At 41.6% G+C, this 18,604-nt stretch overlaps 1 protein-coding gene and 1 pseudogene across 1 annotated transcript; both read right to left on the reverse strand.

Moving 5' to 3' along the window:
- Nucleotides 1-223: 223 nt before the first annotated feature.
- Nucleotides 224-6,469, reverse strand: LOC115798588 (NACHT, LRR and PYD domains-containing protein 3-like). Its single transcript, XM_030755487.1, is given in 20 exon segments — nt 224-2,230; nt 2,317-2,363; nt 2,565-2,732; nt 2,843-3,016; nt 3,106-3,229; nt 3,232-3,266; nt 3,999-4,017; nt 4,020-4,118; nt 4,121-4,220; nt 4,223-4,306; nt 4,308-4,348; nt 4,351-4,431; nt 4,434-4,653; nt 4,655-5,361; nt 5,364-5,477; nt 5,480-5,539; nt 5,542-5,784; nt 5,870-5,929; nt 6,012-6,146; nt 6,270-6,469. Coding segments are annotated over 20 exon segments (3,078 nt in total). The 5' UTR covers nt 6,316-6,469; the 3' UTR covers nt 224-1,709.
- A 7,307-nt stretch (nt 6,470-13,776) lies between these two features.
- On the reverse strand, nt 13,777-16,664 carry LOC115798421 (serine/threonine-protein kinase pim-2-like; annotated as a pseudogene).
- Nucleotides 16,665-18,604: the final 1,940 nt, after the last annotated feature.

Below are 18,604 nucleotides of genomic sequence, written 5' to 3' on the forward strand. Positions count from 1 at the left end.
TCAATTTCTACATCCACAGAAATTGTCAGAGTAAGTGAATAGCACTGAATTACAGTTTCCTGTGCATTGCCTAACTCAGCATTTATTATACTTCCTATGAAAACTTCTTATTGAAGCAGTTCTTTTAATGATGTCTGTACTGACCTGGATTTTTTTTTTTTAAACCTGGGTAATAATGTGACCCAATCATTATCAGCCCAGTTTTCTTAAAGCAAAGGGACTGAATCTGAAGTTTTCACAGCGCTCAGTAGCTTGTAGAACCACCTTTGTCCCTCACATTGTTCAGTCAGGTTGAGGTTTGGACTTTGGGCCGTTGCAAGCACTTTGGCTGAAAAAGAAAAGAATCATTCTGTTGTAGATCTGCTGCTGTGCTTGGGATCATTGTCCTGTTGAATGACTCAAGCTTTAACTGTTGGACAGGTGGCTTCACATTTGTATGGAAGCTTGTTTCCACCACAGGGAAAAACAAAAAAATGCCAGGTAGAGCTAAGTCAAAATGTCCACTTACTGACTCAAACCTCCAACTGAGTCAAATTTTGAATTGAACGCAAGGTGCGCAGGTCCGGTTCAGGTTCTGGTTCCTTATTTGTACCTGTGGGTAGATTTGGTCTGCAGTAATGAGTCATCAGTCCTCACATGCACATTTTCAATACAAACACAGACAACAGATGAGCACAATACAAAAATACTGAGGAAATAAATACAGAACTCACAGCATCATGTAGGCTAGCAAAGCTATGATTTGTTGATGTGAGTGATGGCTGCAGGAACAAAGCTGTTTTTTTTCCCTCCATTTTTGGCCACAGCAGCTTTTATCTACAGCAGAGAGACAGGAAATGGGGGAAAGACACATGGGCAAGCTGGCGACAGGCCAGAACTCAAACCCATGCCACTCACACCGCAACGAGGCATGTGTATGTGGTCGCTGGCTTCACCACTAAGCCACCCAGGTGCCCCGCAAAGCTGTTTTTAAACCGTGTTGTTCTGCACTTTGGGACCAGAAGCCTTCATCCAGAAGGAAGCCTGTTAGTCCATTTGACGGTTAGACTGAGTGAGTTCTTTACAGGTAAATATCCAAACCATGGCACCAGGGAAGAGGCTAAAACGGACTCAATAAAAGCTTGAGTAAATAAAATTGTCACAGTTTTATCAATGTGGAAATAACAGCGCTTCCTCAAACATGACAGACACTGCTGAACTTTTTGTACAGAGTTTGAGGTTCAGTTTTGCTGGTAAACACATTTTTTAACTTGTTTTACATCCAAAATAAGATCACAGTGAATAATAGAAGCACCTAGCACCTCCAGCATTAACTCATCAGCTCCACTCTCTTATAAAATATAGGTCTCAATCAGTTGCCAGTTCTGTTGTGGTGTTATCCAAAAAGCTGGCATCACAGGTATCATTTTCACTCAATGCCTGGAGATCAGAAACGCACAAAATGTCATCACAATATATACAATACAAAGTTTCAGCTTGCATCCAAAGTTCTGAGCTGTCCATTATTACCATCCCTTACAGAACCAATATGTCTAAAACTAACCTAAAAGAATGCATCTAAAAATCTTGTGTAACTCGTGCATTGAATAAATTGAAAAAATTAGCTGCCTCTTATATACTGTGTATCCAATCACATTACAGGTGTCAGGCTCAGAAATCCAGCATTTAGATTTAGGTCTTTCCAGATTAGAAAAGCAGATTGGTAATACTTAACACAAATAAACCTCAGAGTCCACCCAGCCAAGGTGAAACCCGGGGTAGACGGGCTCAGTGAAGGTGGTGTGGAAGGTATGGAGGAGCTTGGGGGAAGTACAAGCGAGCATGTAAAAGGAGAGTGTACCCGCTGACCAGTCCAGGAAGACTCCTACTCTATTGGAGCTGGGTTTGATGGTTAGAGCAGTGCTCACGCCTTGGTGCAAGGCTCTGTATACATCTTTGTTGCAGTTCAGGCCCCAGGAGGAGTCATTTCGACCTAGCCAGCAGTTGTGACTCTCTCCCTTCCTGCACATTCGTCTGTAGGCTACTCCTATGAGGACTCTCCCTTTCCACTCGGTCTCCCAGTAGAAGCGTCCTGTCAGTCCCTGTCTACACAACACCTGAGTCCAGAAGTCAAATCTTTCTGGATGGTCTGGATATGGCTGCTTGGTCCAGCGTGTTGCTTTCCTGTCTTCCTCAGACAGAGAAAGATCTTTATGTGCTGTGTTTGGGTCCAGGGTGAGTTTGATGGTATCTACAGAATCAGATTTAAAATTATAATATTTCACATCACTTGGCTTCATGAGTTTAGGAGAAAGGAGAGACGTTGTGGTTACTCACATTTCTTTGGGCCTGGCTGAATCCTGGACTCTCCACACTGCTCCACACTGAAATCATGACAGAAGACCAAACGTTTTCAGACACTTGCAATACTAAGAAGGTTAGTAAAGTACTCTACTGATACTCTATGCATCGGCAATAGCTGTATCTACTGTATCTAATGGTTCATGGTTACCTCAGTCAATTCTTCACCATTTCTATACTAAAATCTCCTGTTACTTATCAACTGTACTTGATACCATCACTACCTGAGTTTCTCCAGACTGCATTGTGGATCCTCCTTCAAAGCGGTTAGAAGATTCAATCCTGAGTTCCCCGGGTGGTTGTAGCTCAGGTCGAGCTCTTTGAGGTGGCACGAGTTCAAAGCAGATGCCAAGAAAATGCAGCCCTCTTCTGCCACTCTGCACAGGGACAAACTTCAAAAAAGAGACTGAGTTATTTCATCCAGCTATCTCCATGACACTTACAGGAACAACTTCAGTTTGGATCTGTGTCTCTGAACTAGCATACAGACTCACACTCTCACCTGAGTGTCTCCAGTTTACAGTCAGAGCTCCTTAAGCCATCTGAAAATCTTTTGACTCCCTCATCATGAAACTCATTGTCGCTGAGGTCCAGTGTTTTTAGCTGGCAAGAGGCAGAGCTGATAAACGATGCGAGGTTATTGGAGCTGCGCTCGGTTAGGTTACAGCTCTTCAGTCTAAACAAACAGAAAATAAAGAAAATGCTGCAATCATGTTCTTACATACTGACTGGGAACAAAATGAAAGAAGCATGTTGGATATTAACCTGAGCATCTCCAGTTTGCTGTTCCTCAGTCCGGTGTAGAGCTTCACTAGTCCTGCATCTGTCAGATTGTTGTTACTCAAGTCGAGTTCTCTTAGTTGGGATGAGCTGATGGTATTTGCCAGGTTTCACAGCAAGTCAAAGTGAGGTTACATGCTTTTAGACTGCAATAGGAAAAACAGGAAGAGAAGGGTAAGTAATCTCAGGAAGCAAATTCCCCTTCTGTTCAGATTAGACAGAGGAAATAAGAAGAGCAGTGAACAGCAGTTCTCTGAAAATGCCTTCTTGATGCCAGATCTCACAGGAGAATAGCCAGAGTGCTTCAAAATGATAGGAAGAAAACAGTAACTCAAATAATTTGTTACAATCAGGTATGCAGAAGAGCATCTCTGAATGCACAACACATCGATCCTTGAAGCAGATAGGCTACAGCAGCAGAAGACCACACCGGGGGCTGCTACTGTCAGCTAAGAACAGGAACCTGAGGTTACATTTCGCACTGGCTCACTGAAATTGGGTGATAGGAGACTGGAAATATGTTGTTCTGATGAGTCTCAATTTCTGCTGCAGTATTTCAATGGTAGGGTCAGAATTTGGCATAAACAACATGAAAGTATTTATCCATCCTGCCTTGTATGAACTGTTCAGGTTGCTGCTGGTGTAATGGTGTGGGGGATATTTCCTGTGCACACTATGGACCCCCTTAATACAAACTGAACATCATTTAAATACCACAGCCTACCCAAGTATTGTTGCTGACCATATCCATCCCTTATGACCACAGGGTACCCACCTGCTTCCAGCAGGATAATGTGCCATGTCACAAAAGCTCCATTTTCAATGTTAAAGTACTGATTGGTGCCCTTTAAAGCCCTTTAAAGCTATATATGACTTACTTTGCCACTTGGGCTGTTTCACGACAGGTAGCAGCCTGAGGAGACCCTCCTCTGACCTGATGTAGTTGCTCAGTTCAAACACGGTAAGCTCTTTTTCTGATGTCAGTAGTACAAAAACAGGGTGGCCCACTGGGCAGGTGAAAGGTTGGCTCTGTTGAGGCTGCCTGATGTGAGGTAGCTCTGAATCTCCTCCACAAGGGAGTGGTCGTTCAGCTCGTTCAGAGACAGTGAAAGAGATTGAGGCACCTGTCCAGGGACGGACTCGACCTGATTCTTTCCTTTATGTGTTTAATGATTTCAGTTCTTGTTTCTTTGGTGTGTTCTATCATTGGTCATTAGATGTTTCAGCGAGTCTGATTGGACTCCTGGGACAGCCCCAAAAGGAAGCGCAGAAAGATGTCAAAATGTCCCTGCTCGCACGACAAAGCCTTTCTACTGCTTCTTTGTACAGGATGAGCTCAGAAGCTTCTCTGAATAAGAAACGTCGCGAGACGGAGGACTTCTTCACCAGGATGTTGATGTTGTCGTTGTGGAACGTGAGGAAGACGTACAACGCTGCGAAGAATTCCTGAACACTCAGATGCACAAAGCTAAACATCTTCTCCTTGCACAGCGTCATCTCCTCGTGGAAGATCTGCGTGTAGACCCCTGAGAACCATGGACGCCTGCTCAATGTCGATGCCATTCATCTTGAGGTCACTTTCATAGAAGATCAGGTGGCCCTTTTCGAGTTCTTTGAAAGCCAGCTTACCTAAAGCCAGGAGATTAGCCCTCACACAGTCAGCATTTGATTCTCTTCTTCTCGCCAGCCTCTTCCTCATGGCCTCCTCATACAAGGACAAGAAGTGTATGTACATTTGAGTGAGAGTCCTCGGCATGTCTTTGCTCTCTTTCGTAGCCAACTTCTCCTTGAGAACAGTTGCTGCCATCCAGCAGAAGATCGGTATGTGGCACATGATGTGAAGGCTCCTGTAAGTTTTCACATGTGTTATCACCCGATTTGCCAAGTTCTCATCCTTAATTTTCCTCCTGAAGTATTCATCTTTTTGTGGGTTTTTGAACCCTCGCACCTCAGTGACCAGGTCAATGCAGTCTGGAGGGATCTGACCGGAAGCTACAGGGCGTGATGTGATCCAAACAAGAGCCAAAGGGAGCAGTTTTCCCCTGATGAGGTTGGTCAGAAGCACAGCAATTGAGGTGGGTTGAGTCACATCTGACAATATTTCACATTTGTCAAAGTCCAAAGAGAGGCGACTCTCATCCAGACCATCAAGGATGAAGAGCATGTTGTTTTCCGCACACGTAAAGATTTCTGTGTCTTTTATTTCAGGGAAAAACGCAACGAGAAGCTCCAATAAACTGCAGTTTTTCTTTTCATGAAATTCAGCTCACGGAAAGAAAGTGGAAAGACAAACTCTAGGTTTGTGTTTGCTCTCTCCTCTGCCCAGTCTAGAGTGAATTTATTGGTCAAAACAGTTTTCCAATTCCAGCGATTCCCCTTGTGACCACAGTCCTTACGTGACGGTCGTGTTCAGCAGAGAAGCGAACAGGCGACTGCAGTGGATCGATTCTTCCTGGCCCGCATGGATCCTGGCTGTTGTCTCAATCTGTCTCACCTCATGCTCCTTGTTGACTTCACCGCTTCCTCCCTCAGTGATGTAGAGCTCCGTGTAGATGTTGTTGAGAGAGATTTGGTTTGCTTCTGTTGCGATCCCCTCAAGAATGTGACTGAACTTCCTCTTCAGAATGGCTTTCAGTTTTTGCTGACATTCTGCAATCTTGTCACCTGAAGGAGAAAATTCTTTAAATATTTTATATTTTTAAACAAATGTAAGATTTCTAAATGATATAATCAAGTGAGAAACACTCACTTTCAGGCTGCAGAGCACCACAGCTGTCTGTGTGGTCATTGTTCGGGGCATCTTTACACTCTGCAGAGGAACACAAAGATCAGAAGAGCCTAAAACTCACATTTACTACTTACTCCTCCTACAATTATCTATATGCATCTACCTTGGCTTCCTGAGAAGATATTTATGTTTATGTTGCCAACTTTGGAACCAATGATGGAAGGTGCGACTACGCTGCCGCCTGTCTGAGCGCTGTAGTTGGGTTGGAAGTGATGAACCACAGCATGAGTAAAGGGAACTGTCTCGGAGAGAAAGCACGAAACACACCCACAAAATAAATGATCACTGGAGAAAAATTGTTGCCGGTGCTTTTCTGATTATCAATTTGTTGACAGTTTTCATCCAAAAAATGCATGCTTACCTTGAGAGATCTGATCTGTTTCATCACTGACAGCCGATTGCTCCATTTTCCCCCAGAACTTTAATCCTCACGTGGTTTCTGTCAGGGGATGCTCCACGCCATCGGTTTTCATCATCTCCAACTGTACACTGAAGTTATTCACTTCCACACAATCAACTAGATGGTCCCTAAACTACATTAAAACACACACTACATTTTGACTGCTGGATGACAGATGACATTAAAGCAGAAGCTCGGGTTCCTTTCTGAGTGAAAACAGGAAGTGGGTTTTCATGCCTACCCAGACTGTCTGCCTACTTAAATGAACCAGAAAAGTTTCGTTTTCTAAAACTTGAAACTGCCGTGATATCCTTTGCTTTGTTTTGTCTTTATCATGGAAATTATGCATTAACAAGCTGATTTGGTACCCAAAAAAAAAAGTTTTTAAATTGGAAATTTTAGACCCCAGACATCAGAATTTCCCTCGCAGCCACAGCAAATACAGTTGTTGAAGAAATTTTAGATTATGCAACACTGGAAAACCCAAACAAAGGCCACAAAAACCAGATGGAAAAGAAATAAGATTCGCCTCATTTCAAATATGACAGAATATTTAATCAGCACAGGGTGACTTTTGAGCTGATTAAGGGATAACAAAAGGTAACAAAAGACAATACAATTCATTCTAAAGTGAACATGGAACCAAATAACACACCACAAAACACCTAAAGACCATCTTGTGACTGATTTTTGGTAAAAAACAAAACAAAACAAAAAGCTTGCAAAAGTACTCAAAGCTGCTACTCTATCATGGCTGATTAGACAGTAGATGTAAACACGTCATAGGAGAGGTTACAAATGCATAAAAGCAGCAAGAAAGTAAGACAGAGACATGATGTCATCATATTGCCTAGAAACCACCTCCCACCGGGTTAAAATGATCCATTTGTGGGGTTTATACACCTACAGCACCTTATGGAAGCATTGTGTCATTTCATAACAGTAACAACTAATTGAATGAATATTGAATATACTCATATGATATTTAAAATATCAATATTACACTATTTCATTTGAAATCAATTCTACTGTATTTGGGCACCATGTGACAAGCTTAATGTCAGATAAATAACTGCAGAAATTTTGAGCCATGTGAAGTTCAGCCTACAAAATCACCTTTTTTTTTCACCATGTCATTATATGCATTTTTTAAACATGTATAGGTAAACCATATGCATAAAAATATGCAAACTTATTGAAAGTTATGAAATCTTCTTTATTATATAGGTGTATATTGACTGAATAAAATCTTCTCAGCACATGTCCTACCTTCTGGAGGTATTTGGCTGTGGCTGACCTTCATGTATCTTTATCATGGTTCCTGCTGGCCTGTGGAATACTCAGATACCTGTAGTTGTCTTCTGTGTTTGCTATTCTGCCTTCTGACAAATCCACCCTTTCAGTCACCTTCCCTCTCTTACAGCCACACTGATGAAGTCTGAATGACATCCCAATGTCTTCGCTGTAGATCCTGGTGAGGTGGATCGCTCACTCCTGGCACCTTGATGTCTTCCATGTACAGGAGATGGGCTGATGGTCACTCCACTCCTGAATCTATATCCGTATCCACTTTAGTGATAAACTAGCTTCCATGTCTTGGACAGGCAGGTGATTGGCCAGAAGTTTGATGGTGTCATACTGTTGTGGGGATCCTTCATGATCAAGATTGTTGTCAATCATGGAGTGTCGTTAGCTTCTTCAGCTAGTAGGTGTGGATCATAGCAGTTCCTGGTGCTGTCCAGCTCTTCATTCCAGTTACCCATTGTTGGATGTCTGCCTTTGTGATTTAACTGGTGCTTGGTCTGGGAGGCTGCTGTGGTCTGCCCTTAGGTTCATTGGTGTTGTGTATCGCCTCTTTCTCCCAGATATTCCTCCATCATTGCTCAGTTTCAGCTCTGGGTGGGTCTGTCTTTGCGCTATTATTCCCTTGCAGCTTGTAGGTGAGAGTAACGCTGGATGGGTCTTTGGAGAGGCTCTTCTGGTATATCTCTTCAGCCTAGTGGTCAGAGCTGTGAGCCTTTGTTTGGCAGTTTCTAGAGTGTCCGTTATGAACATCTCATGTACTTCCCTGATTTTGGCTTCCAGCTATGGGAGGCTTCCTTTGCTTGCATCCTTGATCTTCTACCCAATTACTGACATATACGAGCATATTGGTTTCAGTGATGCTGATAGTGGGGATGGTGCATAGAGATCATTCACATTCTCATTCTAAATCCATATTTTAGCCTCTGGATCTCCAGCTGCCTCCTATTGGTATTACTGTACTGAGCTACCAGGTGCTTTAATGCAGATTTTGGCTCTCCTCATCTATAGCGCCCCCTATATAACCCATCAATTCCATATTATCCAGGTAACATCTGAGCAGTCTTTGCTTATTTGTCTTTCTTATACCATGCTTGCATCTAATGGGGGGGCCTGGGGTCCTTACTGGATGCATATGCATATGAAACATTACACATAGAATAATTTTTCATTATTGTGGCATCAGTCAGGAAAGTTATTTTCCCTCTCAGATGTGCACACTGCAGCCATGCTTGTTGAACACAAGATGGAAGCAAAGTCCAGCTTGTGTTCTTTCAGTTGTATTGCATATAAAACATGTGCTTGTTTAGACTGATTAAATTCTGTTTTATGTGCATAATGCCAAATCATAACATGTGTCATAACCTGGTCAGGAGCAGGCTGTATTCAGAGTTTTGGTTAGAATGGAAGCACCGCGTTTTCACTGTTTCTTTCATTTACAGCAGGTTTTAAGTGTGAAAAAGCTCAGACAGCTTCATTTTCCAGTTAATGTAAGATACTCTCCACATTTCTGTATGATGTGTCTAATTTAAAGAAATAAAATGAAAACAAGCTGCGAATGACTGAAGTTACTGACTTAGCGAGAAGTTGAACGAATGATTATTTTGGTTTTTGTGTGTTCACTTTTTTAATGGTTTTTGAGGCTGTTGTTGTTGTTGTTCTTATGTGGCCTCCAGTGTTATGATTGCTGTTTGCACTTTCTCTTCAAATTAATAACTTTTAAATGTTCTCAACAATCTCAATAGAATAAAATAATTAAAATATAATTATATATCTCTAGACATTGGAAACTGCTGTCCAGTGTTTTACAAATTATCTTTTTTTTCCCCCTGTTCCTCAATAAATTAAATTATTGAAATTAAATGTTTTTGTTGGCTTTTAAAGGTGAATTGGTCAGGCAGCTTTATAGCATTCTGGATCGGCGTTTCAGCTATGCCGAGCATGGCTACAGTTGAAACAAAAATACACTGTGTTTATAAGCCAACTGTGGAAACATAAAGTATTTATGGATATTGTTGATTATTACATTTGTAGTACACAAGTAAAGGAAACATCACATGAATATCATTCATTTTATTTGAACGGCTTTCCTGTGCTTACGGAAAAAGGAAAAAATGTACCAACTGTACTCATTCTACAAGGAAATGAGGACGGAAGAAGAATTCACGACAGCAAACTTCGTGTGAATAACTGAGCAGCAAATGATGTTATTAAGGGATTATGATGTTGTGGGTGCACATCCTCATCCCGGGGTGTACATGTGCGTGTTACACACAAAGTGTCCTTTGGTGTAGTTGCATCCACAGTATAGCGCTGAGGCTGGAGATGCACAGGTAGTCCAGCTCCTCCAGGATGGCACATAAATATTTGCCATTGTCAGAAGGTCTGGAACAGGATGAGCACTGCAAGAGCTACAATATGACCTCCAGCAGCCACTGTGTGAATGTCTCTGAACAAACAATCAGAAACAGACTTCATTAGGCGCCCTGTGCTTTTCACAGATGAGAGCAGGTTCACTCTGAGCACATGTGACAGATGTGAAAGGGTCTGGAGAAGCCGTGGAGAACATCGTGCTGCCTGTAACATCGTTCAGCATGACCGGATTGGTCACGGTTATATCCACCTGATGCTCCTCGTTCTCACTGCCCTCATGATCTCACTCACTGCACTGTCTGTTCAGCTGTGCTGAGTCATGTGACAGCAAGACACAAACAACAACATCACAGAAGAGGTGGAGGAGCAAAGCGTGCATGCAGGATGTGAGAAAGTCCGGTTTACACACGCATGAATACTTTTTCACATGGTTGAATCCATCTGACATCCCGATGTGGAAAGTAATGAAGTATAAATATGTTGTCACCGTGCTCAAGAAGAACTTTCAGGTCTGTACGATATTTAAATATTCATTTTCTGACAACTTTTTAAAATGTTTAATTCCTACACAAAATCTCTACTTTCTAATCCTTACGTTTAAAACAGGCTTTTTAATATCTGTTTAACGCATTTGAAAGGAGTTATTTGATGTCGCTGCACACATTTCAGACATTAAACCAATTTAAACCTAAATAGAGGGAACAATAAAACATAGTGTAAGATCATTATGATGCTTAATGCCAAGACAAGACAAAGAGGCACAAACAAAGCATTTATGTATCATTTATTGCACCAGATATCAAACTAGATAAGTATTGCACTTCTTGTGCGTTTACTTTTATTATTTGCACTTTGCAGTAGTTGCTTGTTAATTGTATTTTAATGCGCTATTTTTTTCACATTGTGTTTTTTGTTGTTTTTTTGGTTAAATTAAATACTTTAATTCATTTTCTTTTCATCTGGACAGCAGCCCACTTTATTTATTGTTTTAGATGAGAGGGGAGAGCATTCATATGTTGTGTTTTGTGTTGAAGAATTGAAGAATTGTGTTTTTCCTAAATTAAAAAAAAAAAAAAATTCAGGAAAATGCTGCATCTGTTGCATTTATGGACAGAGGAGCCTCATTGTTTACCTTTTATTTCTGTAGGTTTCATTTGTTTGGGTGAACTGAGATCGTTAACTTGAATTTCAGACTCGTTAATCTGGCTTGTTTTCTCCTTAAGTAAGCACTACTACATTACCAATTGAACTAAATTGTATGTTCTAATTGACCAAACTTTTGATGGTCGGGGGAGTGGTGTGGCTGGAGCCTATCCCAGCTGACAAGACAGTAAGATGCAGGGTAAACCCCATACAGGTCACCAGCCTGTTGCAGGGCTAACACAGAGAGAGGGAGACAACCATTCACACCTGTGAGCAATTAATCTAATCCCAGTAACTGCATGTCTTCAGATTGTGGGAGGAAACCCACACAGACATGGGGAGAACATGCATACTCCACACAGCAAGAGGCCTGGGCCAAGGCGGAAATGAACCCAGACCTTCTAGAGGTCACGCTAGCTGTGAGGCAGCAGTGATAAGCACCATGCCACTGCGTATTAATCCAGTCTGTTAAAACTGGTACAAACTAGATTTTTAGCAGGTGCAAAACCTGATGATATTAAGTTGATTGAACTCAAACACATAATTACAATAAGATAGGCCATCAAAAAGTACAGTCTACTCAGCATTAACAAGTAATGTTCACATTCTAGGCAATTTTAAGTAATATGAACTCAATATTTTTAAGTGGAATCAAAATCTGGGTTTACAGTGTATTTTATTTTTATTTTTTTCAGTTACACCCTCTTTTGGAACGGTTCATTTGACACATAAGAAAAACTGAAAGCAGCTCATTCTCAAGGCTTCACATTTAATTCAAGATTAAGCGGGGACAGAAGAAAAGGGGGGAAAGAAATAACTTTTATAATCTGCAACTTTGAACACTTTGTAGAAAAGGAAAGGGGCGGCTGGAAGGGAATTGTGCTTTGTCTGCACAGGATCTTTCGCCTGTGTGAGTCGTGGCTAGAAAATATCCAAAATGGTGTCCCAAAATTTTAACATCAAATAATAATAATAATAGATTGAATTTGTATTTTAAACTATCCAAAATTTTAATTATCCACTTTAAAATACCTCAGAGTTTACTGTTTAAACTGTCCACTTCATCTGTGTGAACATGTCATCTCAAGTACTATGTAACCACTAAAAACACTGGAGGGTGTTATGGGCTTGTTACTAAAGGTATAAGGCAATAGTTGTTATCACAGAAATATTTTCTTTTGTCTAAGTAGGAAGATCACAGTTGTTATCCGTAACAATAAGACTCCATTGTGTCAGGATCGTGTGGTTCCCAGTGCTTTCCAACAACCTATTTTTATCCCTGTTAGCCATTAAAAAGGTGAATGTTAAAAATGAAATGAAATGCATCACAATATGAGAATGGAAGTGCTCTATTTGTCTGTGTGATCTCTCAGCTCCTAGATGGTTAAAACAGACTGAAGTCATCCCTGTTCACCTTTTTCCAGTCGGGAAACATCAGTTTCTGCTGTTGTGTTTTCACACAGGGTGGGAAATGTATATCCTCACTGACCGTCTCTGTCAGCCACTGAATGTATAAACTAGTCTTTAAAAAGATTGAACTCATTGTTCTCTCAAAGCCAACTGGCAGCACCTTAAATCACACTGACAGCTCTGAACATTCACCGTGATTCTGTTGTATATTGTGATTATTGGAAAATGGACACAAGACCTCCAAGCATGGGCACAGATTCACTCAGCAGCTGTTTCAAGTCTTCATCAGAACACAGACTTCTTATGGTGCTTTGCACATTGTTTGCACCTCATTGTCTTTAAAAAGCAAGAGTTAACAAAACAAATGCAGCAAATGCACTTTTATCTCCAAGTTTGTCAAATTGCTCTCATTAAAAGCTCTTCTGTCAGATGCTGCCTGAGAGGACTGTGGACATCTATTTGTCCTGTTCTAATAAACCCAAATTCCAGGAACTCCTCTTTAGATCAGTACCAGTTACCTTAGCTGCAGGTAACTAGTGACTGTTGAGGCCTCAGATTAAGTGACATTATGTTGAGCATTTCTACCCCTGTCTTGCCAACACGTTACTGTTACACCAAACTCCAACCTCACTGTGGCCTGTGGTCCATTCTGTGCTAAAACTAATGTATTCATTTACATTTGTGCTGTTTTAAATAAAGCAGTCAAGGCCACTGACCTTAACAGGTGGAATCAATCAGACCACCAACAGCAAAAACACTAAAGACAAAGCTCAACAACATGGGAAATAACATGAGCAAATGGCTTCAGAGAGGGGAACAGGTAACATTTGTTTACACGTATGTTTGAAATAAGGCTACACATGACTGTGGCTACTGAACTTAACAGGTGGAAATAAATTTAACAAAACTCATATTAAAGTTTGAGCCAAATTGTTTTATTTATTATTTTCTATCCAATTTGGGGCCACTTGTTGTTTGGCCCAGGTTAATAATAATAATATGAGAAGAATAAAGTAATTAACAGAACAAAAGTAAATAAACAAAAAAGGGTTAAGTAAGTAAATAAAGAACAAAACGACCCCCTATGAGCAAGCACTTGGCGACTGTGGGAAGGAAAAACTCCCTTTAAACAGGAAGAAACCTCCGGCAGAACCAGGCTCAGGGAGGGGCAGTCATCTGCCGCGACTGGTAACTATAAAGTAATTAACAGAACAAAAGTAAAGAAAGAAAGAAAAGGGAGCTCAAAGTCAGGCCTCTGCCACGTGTTTAGTTCTTGAGCTGAGCGTGATTCTGCAGCCAGGGGTGCTGCTGAATCTGCTCCAAGGTTGCTCGTTGTTGTGGGTTCGAGTTAAACACGCTTCAGAAAGTTCTGGCAGTCTGATTAGAGACAGGACAGAAAACAAAGCAAAGATCAGGATGGAAACTGCAGCAATCTTTTGGAACTTGTAAGCAAAATGTTTATACAGTGTCAGCACCAAAACACAGATATTTTACCAATGTCTCACCTTTGGGCAGGACTTTGTTAAAAGGTCTTTTCCTGCGGACGAAACTAGATGTGCAAAATCGATGCACTCCATACAGCATTTCGTACAGCAGCGCGCCCAGCTGCCAGACTGTGGTGGGGATAGCCTCGTACTTCCCACGTGTGAAAAACTCTGGAGGGGCGTACGCTGAGGTTCCTGCAATGCACAGACAGAAAGGAAGGATGAGGAACAGGTTCAGACTGAAATCAAAATCATCAGAGCAATGGCTGAATGAAGAGCAGAAGCCAGATGTCATACCAGAGAAGATGGATTGTGGCTCTTCCTGTACCCAGCAGCCACATCCAAAATCTATGATCCGCACTCGCAGGTCACTGGAGGCGGTTTCGAGGAGCAGGTTTTCTGTCTTGAGATCCCGGTGGAAGACCCCTTTGTTGCATCATTATGGCTGCGTCAACCAGCTGCTTCATGATGTTCTGAAACACAAAGAGAACAGTCAGAAGTGAAGAAGGGACTGATTCCTGTCAGTGTGGCAACTATCAAACAAGCTCTGTGGAGCTTCTCTGGGCTGGACTATATACCTTGGCAACATGCTCCTCCAGGGGTCCACCATTGCTCTCCATGTAGCTGTGCAGGCTCATACATGGGACTGGTCTCTCCATGAACACAAGGATCTCCTCCTCTAGGTCACACCAGTCCAGTAATGAGATGGCTGGAGATGTGCCTACTGACAGTGGTCCACCGCCCACTTTCAGCATTAGGAGAACCTCCAGTGGGATCATGTGTGTCTTCCCATTTAAGACCTAAAGAAAAGAAAAGTGAATGAGTGCATGAGGTTTTCTGTTTGGTTTCCTCATAAACAGCAAAGGTACTGTACAGGAAGCTGAAACATTTTTAAATGTTTGAATCACTCACCACTTGTTCATACTCCACATCTTTTTGGGATGTGTTTGATCGCCACCTACAGATCAGAGAGGAGTATTTTGGTTAGCAGGGAATGGTGGCAACGTGCACGAGATATAAGAACATATGCGTTACACTCACTGGTAAGCTGTCCGACATCCTCCACCCAGCATAAACTGAGCCAAGCCTCCTTCTCCGAGCTTGTGAAGCTCCTTGTAGGTCGCCTCAAATCGAGCTACACAAACACAGATACATGTTTTACAGTTGTAAATGAGCTGGATCTTATAGAGTGTTTTTCTGCTCTACTTGAGCACTCAAAGCATTTTATACCACATGCCTCACTTCTAATCCCCCTCACTTGCTTACCTACATCTGAATATGTAATGGTTTTATCTTAAGACTAATAAACTGTTTTCACATATGAACTTCAAGAGATATGTTTTCCTTTTCTCACATGTAGGATACAGCAGGAAACAGTTCAATTCAGGCATGTTTAAACAACTAGAAATACTGTGTGTGGTTTATTTGAAGGAGCTGACAGGAAAGAGCGTGCAGAAGGAAGCACCAAAGGTCCCCAATTGCTAGCTGTGAATTCTCGCATCGGCTCGCTGTTATTGTTAACATAACTTTCTTAAACAAAAAGAAAATCCCAGATGCTTCCACAATATTCCTGTCACCTTCCGACTTCTTTGCACACAGCTTTATCATGGAATGTATCTAATCCTACACGTTTGTGTCTGTGTATGTTAGCGCTTGCTAGAGTGATGTTAAAGAGGGCGACCATCATGTAAATACTCAGCATTTTGTGACAGTCATAAAAAGTGTCCATCAGCTGCTAAGAAGCTCTGCTTCACGTTTAGAAAAAGCCCCTGGAAGCTAAACACAGCTCCAAAACACTGTTGGTGAGACCTGCTGTGGAGGAGACCGATGCTGTGCTCCAACTCAGAAATGATTGTTTGACCACTGAAATGTTTGCAGATTTGCACGGCTTACTGACCATTTAACGGTAACACTTTGAGCCCTGAAACTGACGTCTGTTTGCATCAAATTATTATCGTTACTGTTAGTGAAAGAAATTCAGTAAGGGTAAATGTGCCAAGTGTTGGTGGAAAACGGCTTAAAACCTGCAGGCTAATACAGAATTTGCAAGCCTGACTAAACAGTACAAGCTTAAGCTCACTGTTAGTGTCTATCCACTTTCAGTTTACCTCTGTTTTGTGTGAATGGGAGGAATGCGCTCCCACTGTCAGGTATGGAGGCTGATGGAGTGCTGCAGTCTGGGGAGGGGTCACAGGCACGCTCCCTCTTTGTTGTCCTGGGAGTGTCTGAGGCCAGCAGCTTCTCAGCACTGTCCTGCTCCGTCCAGTTAACCCCCCTGATGGCTTCACTGGAGTTTGTGTGGCTGGGTTCACACTTTAGCTGAGCAGGTCCAGAGGCACACCTCTGCCTTTTTCTGGGGGCTCTGCTATTGTGTTGGCCTTCCTTTTTCTCCCAACCGGTGGTTAGGTTGGGTGGTCGTGCCACAGCTCTCTACAAATGAATAAAGCCTTATTATCAAGCTGCATGTACTGCAGTCATTCCTTACTTCTATCATAAATATGTCCAAAAAGTCTGGGTGATGTTCAGGTTCACTGACTTTTAATGTTCAACATTTAAAAATAAATAAATCAATACAAAAATAATGATCACCTGAATTTTGCTCAGAGGCCGCAGGATACTGTACATTCATCGTCTCATAAACCATCTTTTTGGAAAGGAAATTTGCCAAAACGTCTGTAAATATGGGAGTATATCCAGCTGGTCTGATCTCTGCAGAGTGACTGTGAAAGTGAACTCAATGTAAGTTCTGTGTGGTACTTTAGTGTCCAAGGTTCCATCCTGTGAAGTCTCTTTATGACGGGCGTTCTATGAGATTGAAGAACAAGCTGGACATTCCAAAGAGACCAACAATTACTCAAAATCTTTTTTTTTAATTAATCAGGCAGTCAAAGATGAATGATGATCAGAGATGTTCCCTTTTCAAATGTATCACTGTGAATCCCCATACAAGCCCTATAAGATTACTGAGCACATATAGAAATACTGTACACACAGTATACCAATAAGGTTTCTCCACTTTTATCAAATAAAGCTTCTATTGTCCAGTCTACTAACTGTAAGCAATCATCAGCATTTTTATGGGAGATATTTCTCTACTTCCTGTCAGCAACAAACTGCATATTTACACATCCCAGAATGTTAGCTTTCAATTCCCACCAACCTCAGTTACCTGGCCAACTGCCTGTGTTACACTACCTAACCATAGATTTGCATTACCATATCAACCAACATTTCAATCTTTTAACCCGAATCCCCGTCTCCATGTGGACTCCAGCCCCTTTTCCCTCTCCTCATTTTCAACTTAAAAAAAAAAAAATAATTACAATGAAGCAGTCAGGCTTGGCATTTTTGTGATCACAAAAGGTACCCCTCATTTTTCTGCTCTCCCTCCAGTCTGTTCCCCCTTTCTCGTTTTCTTCTAAAGGACATCCAACTACACTGTCAACCCAGATAAGTGAATCTACTTAAAAAAAAAAAAAACAAGGTAACTCGTTACCTTAAAGCGTAACAGATTGATGCATCGCCACAGATCAGATCAATACTTGGATCGCTGCATCCACCCGTATCCTGTATAACTTTCAGTACACCAAAAGCAAAGTGTGAGAAGTGTTGGGGAAATATTTTTATCACCCATGCTGATACTTAAAGTATTATTCCTACTTCTGTTTATTTGCAACTAAACTGCTTTCTACACTGTAATAAATGCATATTGTGTGTCTAAAAGTAGTAGGAAGATTTGAGGCCTGTTTGAATTGCTCTTATTTGTGTTCAGGCACCAGAAGCTCTGCTACCCCTCCCTAGCAGTCTGCTGTGGCCCAGCAGGCCCACTCAGATCACTCTCAAGCACACTCATCTTCTGCTTCTAGCCCCGTGATGAACCTGTTGCTCATTCAAATTCATGCTTAGGGGTCTCAGCTCATAAAACTGCCCTTTTGGGTTCATATATAGGACACCAGTCATCCTGTTTGCCCATTTTCGATTTATACTGGTAATAGGGATAAATCTGTCCAGTGGACCTAGCCATAGGCTACCTTGCTTATGTAGCACAGCCAAAGATTTTGGAAATGCAAATCAAGAAAGTGTAAATCTGTCTATGCAACAAGTCTAGGGGCAAATTGGGCCCCACTTTCTCCCTCATATCTGGTCTGTGTAAGTGTGGGCAGTTGTAAATCCTTCTTAAGGAGTACCATAGGATGGCCACAAGGAGGTTGTTTCTGACAAATTATTGTGTTGAATTTTTCTTACTGTCTTGTTGATGTATTGAAGATGCTCCGGGATGTTTGTGCCTTTTAGATAATGTCAGTAGAATTAATGACAGTTTCTAATGTATGCTACAAAGTGCAGACTCAGCACAAATCTTAGACAAAGAAAGGGAAAAGACTATAAATACCACGGTTAGAAGAGGAGAGAAGAAAAGAGAAGATGTAGCGACGGTCTTTGTCCGTGTTGTCCGTTTTTCCAGCAACTACTAAGGCACAACTTCCTGGGAGGGCTTCTTGCTTTTACTTTTTGCTTTTTGTCCTCTGTGTTTTTGTGTTTGTATATTTCTAAGTACTAGTAACTTTTTGCAACAGAGCTTGCTCA

Source organism: Archocentrus centrarchus, chromosome 19 (genome assembly GCF_007364275.1).
Source record: "Archocentrus centrarchus isolate MPI-CPG fArcCen1 chromosome 19, fArcCen1, whole genome shotgun sequence".
Classification (NCBI taxonomy): Eukaryota; Metazoa; Chordata; class Actinopteri; order Cichliformes; family Cichlidae; genus Archocentrus; species Archocentrus centrarchus.